Genomic DNA, 13,361 nt, shown 5'->3' on the forward strand with positions numbered 1-13,361 from the left:
GACCTTGCGCTTGCCAGGCAGGCGCTTTTGCCGCTGAGCTAAATCCCCAGCCCCAGCAAATATATTTTAACAACAGTAATTTTCAACAAAGGGCTATAAAATAAAGAGTTTAAGAGGAATGAAAAGTCAAACTTTGTGCAACTTAATTTAAAAATTTGAAGCAATTTTGTACTTCATTGAGAGGTGAAAGTTGTCATCTTGTTTAAGGAAAAAAATGAAGTTACACAATATATAACTTACTAGATTTGGTCAAATGGATTCTGACCAAAAGCTTAGCCAAAGTACTTAAAAGTATAAAGGAGCTCTATCAGATAGTCTCCAAAATCCACTTGGGTAGAAAGGCATAAATATCTATGTTTTCTACAACAACAAAAAATTTAAAAGTTAACATTTTTCTCAAAAAGTAAGCTAGATCTGTAACACTTCTCATATAAAACTGAGCATACTAACAATGAAATATGAGAACTGTATGTGTGTTATAACCAAAGAGAAACATAGAGGGCTGAAGATGGGGCTCAGCGGTAGGGCACTTGCTGGCATTTGCTATGCCCTAGGTTCGATCCCCAGCACCACAAATCAGAGACAGAGGCGGAGTCAGAGACCAACAGACAGCTCAGCAGCAAGAGAAGGGAGGAAGGGAAACAGACCATTTGGCAAATATTTTTGTTATTGGAAAGTCAGAAAATCTGAAATTTTAGGAAGATTAGCTAACTTAAGGATTTAAAAAAAAAAAAAAAAAAGCCGGGTGTGGTGGCGCATGCCTGCCATCCTAGTACTCTGGAAGATGAACCAGGAAGGTCATTGTGAGTTTGAGACCAGGCTACATACTGAGTTCAAGACCAGCCTGCATTACATAGTGTGACCCTATCTCAAAAAACAAAACACACTTAAAAAAAGACACCCCTCCCAAAATAAATAAAAGACTAAGCAATTAAAAGTGTGATGCTGCTAATTTGGGAACTACTTTTATCCGCGCTGAAATAAATTTGGCACCATCATCACCCTCTGACCTGAAGAGATCTCTATGCAATATGAGGTACATTAAAACGCAGGATTATACCACTAAAAACGCTGGAGATTAAAATTACTTTCCATCTAACTGTTGATGTATTTTCAGCATAGAATTATTTGCACTGTAAAAATCTCATTCAAAAAATATTGAGGGGGCCAAGAAGGTATAGCTCAGTGGTAGAGCATGTGCTTTGCATGTGCAAGGGCCTGGGTTCGATCCCTAGCACCAAAAATAGTTAAACTATTTACCTGATCATTCATAACGATCATGGTTCGGGTGAAGAGATCATGATGAGTAATTATGCCAGTAAACCACTGGGTGGCAGAGTCTTGTCTATATACCCTCACTCTGTATCCATTTAAAGAATAAGGACCTTTAAAAAAACACAGGAAGCAGGGATATATATATGGTAAATGGAAACATTTTCACTTATGAATTACCTTATTGGAGAAACATAAAGCTATGTGACAGATGCATAAGAGACCCAAGAATCAGTAGTAAAGAAGTGTTTTTAGAGGATAAATGTTTTCTGGCACAGATCATTTAAGTTTTCATTATATACACTATTAAATACACGCACTTCCTGACCCAATGAAAATAAAATACTTTAAGTCTGAAAGAATGTTTCCAGGATTATGAGTTAGTAGGAGGACAGAACAAAATGTAAGGTTAGAGTAGTCTGTTATGTAGTAAGGTTACAAAGCTATTTAGGTTCAAGTAAGTGACTGGCTACTGGGATAAAATAGAACGGTAATACAGAACTTCATGCCTTTGTCTCCCAGTTGCTAGAACTTTATTGTAGGCAATTACATCCCTTTCTTCCATTTATGCAGTAGTAGGGAATGAACCTTCACACTGAGAGACGTTCCCAGCCCCTTTTAAATTTATTTTGAGACAGGTCTTCATAAGTTGCTAAATAGCCCAGGTTGGGTTTCCGATCGCTACGCTGCTGCCCTTTCTTTTAGGTTTACAGACTCACAACTGCCAATTAGTAGTTTTAATAGTTATTGAGAGTTAAAAATTTTTTTGCCAATATCTGCCTAAAAATATAAAATGCCTATAGAATATATTCCATTGGAACAAGCCTATAACCCCAGCCCTCAACAGGCTGAGGCAGGAAGATCATAATGAGTTCGAGGACAGCCTGGCTACAGAGTGAGTTCAAGGCCAGCCTGAACTACACAGCAAGATCCTGTCTCAAAAAACAAAACAAAACAAAACAAAACAAGTCTCATGAAGCCTGGGGTTGCAGCTCAGTGAAAACCTTTGCACAGCATGTTTAAAGCCCTTGGGGTTCGACTGCCGGTACTGCTACCAAAAACTCCATGATCTACACATTAAATACATTCACCTAGAGAACACTGAAGATATTGACTGGCTATACTTTAAGACATGTGATACATATATATATATATATATATATATATACTATTTTGTTTTGTTTTGTTTTCCGGTAGTGGGAATTGAACTCACGACCTCGTGCTTGCCAGGCAAGCGCTGTGCCGCTGAGCTAAATCCCCAGCCCCTATATATACTATTTATTAAATATAATCCATTATAAAAACTCTATTCTTTTTAAACTAAGAAAGTGTATTATTTTTTCTGATACAGAAAAAATTTACAAATGACATTAAATATGTTTTTAATTATCATCATTGAACCATCTACATTGGCTTATTCTCAAAATATAATTTGGAGTCTGCCTCACACATCTGGCTAAAACAGATAGGGACTATTAATGCCTTAATCTTTTTCCTCCTCAGGATGAGGAAACAAAAGGTTATTTAAAAAAAATTAGCTTGATTTCTTTGACAAACTGTAAGGAGAAGAGAAGAAAGAGGGGTAAAATAATAACCACCATATTGTATAGACCTTTCCTGGGTCTTTTTTGAGTTTCTGAAAATAAGGCTGGACGTGGTGACTCTATCTATAATCCCAGCATTCTGTGAGGCTGAGGCAGGACGATTAAAAGTTCAAGCCCACCCTGGTCAATTTAGTGAGACCCTGTGAAAAAGTAAAAAAATAAGAGCCAGGGATTTAACTCAGTGTAAAGACTCTAGGTTTCATCTCCAGTACGGGGGTGGGGTGAGGGGGTGGTTAAAAACAAATAAATAATTATTACAACCATTTATGATATTTGCAAGACAAATGGAAATGTGAACTTAACCGTCCAGCATTTAATGGTAAGAAATTACTAATGGGGGGGGGGCATAATAATGGTATAGCAGATTTGTTTAAAAAATAAAGTGATGTCCAAAATCTGACAGAAGAAAGTGGGGGTGTTTCGAGGGGCAGGACAGCCACAGTTTAACTGTTGGGACTGGGAGACAAATGATGCAAATTCATCAGAACAGTTTATTTCCGTGCATGTTTTAAATTTCCCATATTAATCTTTAAAGAACACATATATGCAAAATCATTTAATAAATAAATGATCTGATATCATATATAACCATATAAAGCAAAACAGCTACAACTCTGAAATTATTTCTACTAATGCTTAATGGCACGAATATTGAAGACTGAGGTAAATATAGGGATTTTAACAATAAAATATTGTTCGGCATGGGGGCGCACTCCTGTAATCCTAGCACGCAAGAGGCTGAGGCAGGAGGACTGGAATGAGTTATAGGCCAGCCTGGGCTACATTGTGGAGTTCAAAGCCAGGCTGAACTACATAGTAAAACCCTTTGTCTCAAAAAAACAAAGCAAAACAAAATCCAACCCAACCCAATAAAATAGTACATGCCATGATGTCTCACAAAAAGTGTGTACCAATAATGTATGACTTTACTGATATGCCAACAGCATTCTTCAAAGAAAACCAATGGTGCCTGTGGATAATCTCTACTCCAAACAGTACTTCCATTCTCCAGGAAGGACACACTATAGCATTCCACATTATGGAACTTCTCTGTCAATAAAATACCCATGTAGTTATAACTTCACAGGAAGCATTTAGTTGAAATTAAGTTTAAAAACTGGTAGAATTATAGACTTTCCATCAAAATTATTTCCAAGGCTTATATATAAAGTTTTAGACTGGGTTTTTTATTTGTATTGATTATAAGTGAACAATCAAAAGCAAACATGGGAGGCTGCCTAGTTCCAGATAATGATGGATAATGCATAAGTTCAAAATAGTTACCTTGCATAAAAATCTCCTGAACCTTTTGTTCCTTTACCCAGGCTTTCACTTCCTCGTGAAGCTGTGGGTTGTCCCTGAGAACTGGGTTTAGGCTGTCTATGTCGTCCTAGAATTATAGATTAAAAGAAAAGATCCACATTATGTTTCTTAACATTATGGCTACTAACTTTCCATTCTGTATGTTCTACAGACTTAAGAAAGTTCCTTGATCTAAATGTACATAAAACCACAAATTCATAAATTATAGTTCATTAGTAACTACACAATAAAGCACAAGAAATCTGAGGCAAGATTTGATCTTATCAATAATATACTATAGTCAAAATTTGAAATTTAGTACTATGTTTTCTAACTTCTTAAGTACTGTATCACCTTACTCCAAGTCAGCTTTTCAAAAATTTTACAATTTGAAGTAATACACAAACCAAACAACATTGTCATTCATAGTTGGTGGCAAAAGAGCTGAACATTTTAGTGACAATGGATTATATAAAATTGCCTGTCTACAATGCTGAAAACATTAGGATTTGCAATTACCAGTTTTTTATTCACTGTCACCTGAAATATCATCAAATTCAGTTTTACCAAGCTCATCTGACCAATAATTTAAACGTTAAAATTTTGTTTCTTCAAGCTGTTAAAACGTCCAATTAAAATTAAATTATCAATGGTACTACCCTCATAATAAGGTGGAGCTAGGCACAAAAACAACCACACAGTCACAGTTTCCCACAGCCGGCGGCATACTTTCGCATTCTGTTATCAGTATCTCAAAGCATTTTGTTATTGGCTGCAGGAGACCTGCAGTTAACTGGGAAGTACAACTGAGCAACACTGTAAGTTTAGGAGTATTTTAAGAGTGGACTAGAAAATCATGGAAACTAGTGAATAGGAAGAACTAAATCATGAGAATTATAGCTAGTACATCAAAGTACTCTAGCAACTTGAAAACACCAGAAGGTGGCCAACTCCAAAGACCATTAATCAAGCAGGTCATAGTTTAGCACTGTTTCAAAGTCAATCTAAAGATTTTTCTTGTCTAAGACACTACTGTTTTTTGGAATAATATTGTGGCAAATATTCTATCTGCTATGTCTTTTCTACCCACGAAGGCTTGTTCAAGGGTTAGTTCTTGGAATATATACAGAAATGCTATTAAAGGGTAGGCATGGTAGTGCATGCAAGGAGGATCACAGCAAGTTTGAGGCTTGCCAGTTTGAGGCCAGCCAGTTCAAGGCCAGTCTGAATTACTGACAGGCCTCAAACTTATGACAACCCACTTGCCTCAGCCTCCTGTGTGAAAGAATTCTAGGCCTGTGCTGGTATTCTACCCTTTCTATGCACTGTAGTCCCGGCATAACCAGGAAACGGCAGAGATCGGAAATCTCTCCGCACTGCATGTAGCCTACTGCATCTGTAATGCACATATGCCTATAGAGCGCATCACAAGCAGAGCGTAGGAAGACCCTGGAGGAAGCTCTCTGCAGACCTCTGAGAGTGGTTATGTGAAACTCTGCGCAACACAAACTGAGCACCTGCCATGTGGCGCCCTGGTGCCTGGGATTAGCGCGCCACTTGCGGTGCCCACAATCATGGCGGGTCAGGAGAGAGGGGCGCCATCGCAGGACACCCGGCCCCAGGGCGGCGGACAGGGGCAGCCTTGTGGGGAGAGGAGGAAAGCGAGTCCTGGGCCTGGGAAGGCTCTGGCGGTGCCCTGAGGCCCAGAGCACTAAGGGGAGAGGCCCAAGGCGGGTGGCCAGACGACTCACTGCGGTGGGGAGCCGGGGCTGGGCCGGGCCAGCCCGAGAGGTGGGCAGCGCGCCCCCTGCGGGTATAGGCCAGCGAATGTTGCAGGCTCACAGAGGTCGCCCCTGCCCTGCTGTGGCTGGTGAGGACAGATGGGCTCCGCAGGCGTCTCCACCGCCTCCACCACTTGTCCACCTCGGCAGCAGACATGAACTTGGGAATGGACCTCCGCCCCTAGTTAGTCTTATGTTGCTGTAGTTTTGTTTCTTCTCCTTCATTGTTTGATCTTGCTTTTATATGACTGTTAACACGGTTCCTAGCTTCTTTGTGGTTGTGGTTCTGTTTTGCGGTATCTTGTACTCTGAGTAACTAATTTAAAGATAACAATAGGCAATGTATTAACCACTGTTACCCTCCTATTATCTTGGTTTTTTTCCTGTTTAAAATAAAAGAGAGTAGCCAGGAGTGGTGGTGTATGCCTGTAATCCCAGCACTGGGGAGGCTGAGGCACAAGAAGCCTTCTGAATTCAAGGCCAGCCTGGGCTACAAAGTGAGTTCAAGAACAGCCTGAACTGCATAGTGAGACCCTGCCTCAAAAAGACTAAATAAATAAATAAATGAGATTAAGTTAGAAAAATGTTGGAATCTGTATTCTGACATTAAAACTATTGTATTAACCTAATTTTAAACGATTCTACTTCCTAGTTAGGTCAAACTAAAAGGCCCAATTAAATAGTATAAAAAAATCAGAGCACTAAAATATTCAGAGATATGTACAACGAGGTTTAATAATACATATTTAAGGCATACAACATTACACACATTAAGTTCATTCTGTACTTTTAAATTTTTTCCTGTGTTCAAGTATCTGGCAAACATCAAGTCTTGAAAAGTCAAGTACTGTATCACTATAAATTTCACTTAAAGTTTTTTTTAAACAAATACTGTCAAACTACAGTACTACCTACCTCCAATAAAGATAATCTCTAGTAGCTAATTGTGACTTCTTTTTTAGAAGACTATTTAAATTTCTTTAATTGCTGAATGCCTCTGTGGCTAGTTTTTAGGAAGATCATTATTTAGTCCTACAACTGACACATTTTCTACTTTCTCATTTTGTTTGCAAGCCACCTAAACATTTCCTCTGATGAACAACATTCTCTTTGATACATTACCAAAATGGACCCTATGCTGTACTCACAAAGGACAATGTTGGAAAGTATGAATTAATTGTGACATTTTGGTTTGGACAACTGACTTTGACCTCAAGGTTTTCACTAAAAATTATCAAGACAAAAAAAGGTTGGTTCTTAAAAAAAAAAAAAAAAAAAAACAGACTAAATGAAATTGAAATTTAAGTTTCATGTCTAATGGAACCAAAAGACAAATTTCATAATAAAATTAAAACATATCAGGTAAATACAATTAGTGATTAAAAATAAAGATATTTAAAAATCAATTTGTATGATTTGCAGGCAGAACTTACACCTATACATCTATTCTATACACATATTTTAGGCTTCAAATACAAGAAAAATACATGCAAGATATACGATAATCTTAATCATAGTTTTTTAAAACTAACTATATTATGGATAATCTTTTACACTGCTGTACTTTCATGTATTTTTGGAATGGTTTCATTTTTCAATGACCATGTGCTACTTTTATGAGTCTGACTTATGAGTAATGAGTTTTAAAATGCAAAACACTGATGTCTGTCAACTATTTGTTCATATTGCTTATTTCCTTTGTTACACACTTCAATGAGAAGAAACTTCAATACAAGCTGATAAATATAGCCAGGCATGGTGGCACACTCCTGTAATCCCAGTGATCTGGAGACTGAGTGCAAATTTGAGGCCAGCCTGGGCCACACAGTGAGTTCAAGCCCAGCCCAAATTACAAAATGAGACCTTGTCTCAAAAACAGTAACAACAAAAAACACCACACAATCTGATACATACAATGAACATATTCCATAGAAAAAAGATAGTTTTGAAATTTTGTTGACACTGATACACCTGAAAACATCATTTGCATTACCTTAACATGTGCATTGTGACACAAACTCACCAAAAATAAAGTGCTTGTCTAGCATGTGCAAGGCCCTGGGTTTGATTGGCATCACCACCCTGACCTCTCAAAAAGCCCCAAAGAAAACTAAACAAAGTTCAAAACCATAAAATCAAAAGTTAGCTGAACATAGTGGTGCATGCCTGTAATCCTAGCACTTGGAAGGCTGAGGCAGGAGGATCACCACAAGTTTCAGACCAGCCTGGGCTACATTTTGAGTTCAAGGCCAATCTGAACTACACTGAGACCGTACTTCCCACCTCCCAAAAAAGTTATGTAATATACTTTTATAAATATGACATCAACATTGATTATGCCAAGTTTTATTCATAATTTTTTCAATTCTGCAATAATTTTTATAGTCACAAAATTCAAAATTAACTGAGGCAGAAAAAACACTTTCATATACATTTGATGCTTTTTTTCTTGTTGTTGCTGTTCTGGTGCCTCACACATGCTGAGCACATACTCTACCAAAAAGTCATACGCCCACCCTTGACAATGAGCTTTCTAGGAAAGAATAAAAAGAAGATATGCACAACATTTAAAGTAACTGACTTTCAACGCAGAAAACACTAGACCAAATAAGTAATATTTTACAATTACTTTAAAAACTTCTGGTGCTATTTCAGCTATTATTCCACAGGAATAAACGCCCTATTTTCCTAAGAATTTTGCCAGTATTACAACTTAAAGAAAACCAACATCAACACAAATACACTCATCTCAGTCTATTTCAAATTATTCACAAAAAGAATACTTACACTTGAAGTACTCTGGGCACAATACCTTTTATTCTTAGAAAACTCATCTGTATTTTGCTATCCTTGAGAAAAGGACCTCTGACTTTGTCAGAGATTTGTAATTTAACCCAAGACAAATACAATGGAAGTCTTATCTGCCACCCCTCAAAATATGGCAAATCTAAAAGGAATGTTGTTGTCAATCATCCTAGATGACTAATATCCTCAGATTTTGAAATAACTTGAAAACTAACCTCTGCTTGGCATGGCAGTGCACACCTCTAATCCCAGCACTCAGAGGTGGAGGGACATGGAGACTAAGTTCAAGGCCAGCCTTGACTACACAGTAAGGCCCTGTCCCAAATAAATGAGGCTGAGTATGGTGGTGCATGTCTGTAATACCAGCACTCAGGAAGCGGAGGCAGGAAGATCACTCTGAGTTTGAGGCCAGCCTGGGCTACAAAGTGAATTCAAGTGCAGTCTGCATAGTGAAACTCTGTCTCAAAGAGAGACAAACAAACAAGCCCCCCCCCAACCCAAATAAACAAGGAGGGATATACACATATACATACGAACATAATACAGAAAACAGTCAGGGATACACAGCTGAGTAGCAGAGCACTTGCCCTGCTGAAGCATGAAAGAGGCCCGAGTTCAACCTCTTGCACTGGAAAAACAAACTCCAAAGAGAATCCCTTAAACTACAGAGTAATCTATTTCCAGCCTTTAAAAATAGCTATTTAACAATAAGCATACTTACCTGTCAGTATAAATTTTTAAACTGACATGAGAAGCACTTTTACAAGTCTACGGCCACACCACCCTGAGCATGCCCAATCTCATCTGATCTTGGAAGCTAAGCAGGGCTGGGCTTGGTTAGTACCTGGATGGGAGAAGTACTTTCAGAGGGTGGCACTTTTGCTTTATTTTGTGCTAAGGACTGAATTCAGGGCCTCAAAAATGCCAAACATACATTCTGTTGCTGAGTGACACCCGAAGGCCCAATAAATCCCACTTAAATCTTAATAGTACCTCTGCTGGGTTAGTGTTACTCTCTCCCTTTTAGAGAGGAGGAAACACACTCAAGGATGTGGCAACTTCTCCAACTCAGCAAGCATCTTCCACTGACCCTTCCACCACTGGCACACTTGGCAGACCCGAAAGTTTGAGTCACTCTAGGTTTTCAGTGACATAGTCATACAAAGCTGAAGAAACTACAATTTACTAAATTGTCTTTTTAAAAAAACATAAAATTATGTTTGCTAAATTATCAGATAATAGGAATAGGGTATTCCCAGATGTGAAAGGAAACAACAGGCTATAACTTATCAGATATAATTCATCAAAGAATTACTGAAGAATTCTGTGCAAATCCTGCTACACTGAATTACAACAGAACTACATTTATCTTGCTTTCCCTTTTTTGTTATTGCCTCAGTAAATAAGCTTATTATAGTAACCAATCTGAAGATATCAGTATGTAATACAACAACCACTGTTAATTTCCTATCACCTTGTCTGAAATTCTATATTGCTTGCATTGTTTTTGTGTTATTTTGTAAATGTGTTTATTAATGTTTTATTCTTTTATCTTTAAAATTTTTAAAAGCTTATTTTAACTATATTAATTAAAAATAACTATCACTAGGGTTCCTTAGCTAATTTCCAAGCTGAAACCAAGCTAAGATAAATATATTCTCTTGCATAAGCCTTGTCCAAATACATAGAATTTGAGCTGAGCAAGTAGTGGCACATGCCTGTACTGCCAGCACTCAGGAGGCTGAGGCAAGAGGATGGTTGAGAGTTCAAGACCAGCCTGGGCTACAAACTGAGCTCAAGGCCAGCCTGAACTGCATTAGGGAGACCCTGTCTCAAAAAGACCAAAATAAACAAACAAACAAACAAATATAGAACTGCTCAGTGTCATGTAGTGTAATTTTTACTCCTCTCATAATTACCACAAAGAAAAAATCAGAACAATTAAGTAAAATGTTTAAAGCTGCTTAAAGGAAGAAACTTGCCTTTCAAAAGCCATGTTAGTATTTTTTGTGATAGCTTCAATAATAGTTTGCAACAGTTCAAAGTCTCGAAGGTGATTTTCCTTTCAAGCTATTTATCAACATGGCTTTTACATAGTTGAGTCATAATGAAATACAACCCACTGAGTCACCTGCTTACAGTATCTGCCAACCACAATTTACAAACTACAACTTCCTCAAACCTACACCTGAACAAAAACTCCAGACAACACTATTTAATAGTCTAGAAACTATTTAACATCCTCCAAAGTAGTCTTTCAGAACAATGCTTCAGAACAACTCAAGTTTAAAAACAGTAAGAATTTCTGAGATGGGGAAGAGGGGTTTCCTCAGAAAGAAATATTACATACTTGCTAGTATTCTGAAAGAACATATTCTACTAAATATTCCTCTGTACAAAATAATACAGAGCTACTGTACACTCACAATTGTCGATGACTTTCTGATTCATACAGAATAAATATAAATCAGTCATATACTGTTAACTGAATGAAATTCACTTTTAAAATTTTGGCAATGTAAAAAATGTAAAATGTAATGGATATAATTTCTAAATTAACTCATACCACTGACTTAACCAGCTGATTTTCACTTTTTATCACATATTGATACAAAATGATGAATCTAAAAAGTTACACTTAAACTACTGTACTGTATTTCTCTCACTTCAAAGAGAACACAATGCAGCACAGACCACAAAGATCTTCAGCAAGTCCTATGAGTCATTTATGCTTTTACGACACCTAATAAGAAGTCTGTTCCCTTTTCTGGTGTCTATGCAGAATAAATGCAAGTACATGAGAAAAAAATATAAGGTATTGCAACAGAGGAACACCTTATTACATGATAATAAGGACTGTAGAATGTATGATGTACTTCTACAATTATTTTTTCTTTTTGCCGTTCTTAAAAAAGAAAACTTTAATATACCTGACAAATGTAACTAGGAAAGTTTTCTATACTCAGAGACAGAGCAGTTGCATAACATGTGGGAGGTCCTGGATTTAATCCCTAACAACAAAGAAAAATTTTAAAAGATCATTTATATTTTTAAAAAAGTGATGGAAATTCTATTAATACTGAACAAAAATATTTTGAGGCCAGGAATGGTGCTGCACACATATAATCCCAGCACTCAGAGGAGCTGAGGTAGTAGGACTGTGAGTTCGAGGCCAGCTTGGGGTACACACAGGGAGATCATTTCAAGAACAAAGTCCAGAAGGGCAGTGTTAAACGTACAGGTTGGGGACTTGGATATTCAAAGTGGTAAAAGATTATTAGCCATTGTAACAGTATCAGCTGTGTAGGCAGAAGGCAGGCTGCAATAAATGCAGATGTTATAGAATATTTTTAGGAAGTCTTGCTATGAAGAAAAGGAGTTAGATGTGGTCATAATGGGTGTGATCAGAGAACCTTTACTGTTTATATTAGAAAACAGAGATTTGAATTTATTTCTATAACGAAGGGAAAAGAAAGCAATGAAAGAGAAACAGGCTTAAAATCAATGGAGCAAGGTATCTGTAAAAACAGGCTCTAGAACTACCCCTCACCCCCACATGGATTGGACCTATGGCCTCTGCAGAGCTACATATCTCCAGCCTGTTTTATTTTTTGAGGGCCTTGCTAAATTGCCCAAGCTGTGTAAAACTTGTGATCTTCCTGCATCAGCCTTCCAGAGTGCTGAGATTATTTCATAAGGGTGCACCTTTTAAGTCACCAGCAAGAAAGGCACAATTCCAAAGACTATGAAACACAATAAAGTGACTAAATGTATTGCCAGTGAGATATATATCCTAAGGCAACAAAAAATTTAGGCTATTTTCAGAAATTAATCTGTAGTTAATGCTAATATTATTCTAAATCTTTTGGTTACATAATGCAGGGAAAAGTAAATGAGTAAACATGGTATTTTATTCTATCATTTCTGAGGTTGCTGATAAGTGGAAGTATTATCGGCTATAACAATACTCCAGTTTCTCTTCTTTTTTTTTTTTTGAGATGGTCTGGCTATGCAGTTCAGGCCAGCCTTGAGCTCACTTTGTAGCCTAGGCTGGTCTTGAACTCACAACCATCCTCCTGCCTCAGCCTCCCAAGTGCTGAGATTAGAGGCGTGCGCTATCACGCCCAGCTAGTTTCTCTTCAGAGTGTATAAATCTGTTGCCTTTATAGGGTGTAACATACTGAGATTCAACTAAAAATACGTAGACATTTTCAATTTTTCTATGTATACATACACAAACAGAACCATTTAGGAATGAAATATGATGTGAAATTTGCTTTAAAATGATGAAACAGTAACAGTAATATGAAACAATACTGGCCATGAGTTGATAATTGTTAAAGCTGAATGGTAGATCTATGGGAATTCATTTTAGCTTGTACATGTTTAAAATTATATGAGGGGAAAAAAGTTTTATCACATCATTCTTCTCAAAATCCTGCAAAGGCTTTTATTGCACATTTATTCAGATTCAAAAATAGTCCTTAGGATAGCTTACAAAGCCCTATTTGAATATGCTTGTATCCTCTGACATCATTTCCTACTTATCTTCATGTAATATTTGCTACTGTCTGAATGCTCTCACTTTAGGGCTACC

The 13,361-nt window shown here is 37.3% G+C and overlaps 1 protein-coding gene across 1 annotated transcript in view; it reads right to left on the bottom strand.

Annotated features, from left to right (window-relative positions):
* Jmjd1c (jumonji domain containing 1C) overlaps window positions 1-13,361 on the bottom strand; it is a 209,239-nt gene that overhangs the window by 45,390 nt on the left and 150,488 nt on the right. The window contains exons 5-6 of the mRNA XM_013514771.1: window positions 4,161-4,266; window positions 1,261-1,385 (exon numbers count right to left, since the gene is read on the bottom strand). Of these exons, the coding sequence (XP_013370225.1) occupies window positions 1,261-1,385; window positions 4,161-4,266 (231 nt within the window). The remainder of the gene's footprint in view (window positions 1-1,260; window positions 1,386-4,160; window positions 4,267-13,361) is intronic.

Source organism: Chinchilla lanigera, unplaced genomic scaffold, assembly GCF_000276665.1.
Source record: "Chinchilla lanigera isolate Chin_1 unplaced genomic scaffold, ChiLan1.0 scaffold00024, whole genome shotgun sequence".
In the NCBI taxonomy this organism is placed as follows: domain Eukaryota; kingdom Metazoa; phylum Chordata; class Mammalia; order Rodentia; family Chinchillidae; genus Chinchilla; species Chinchilla lanigera.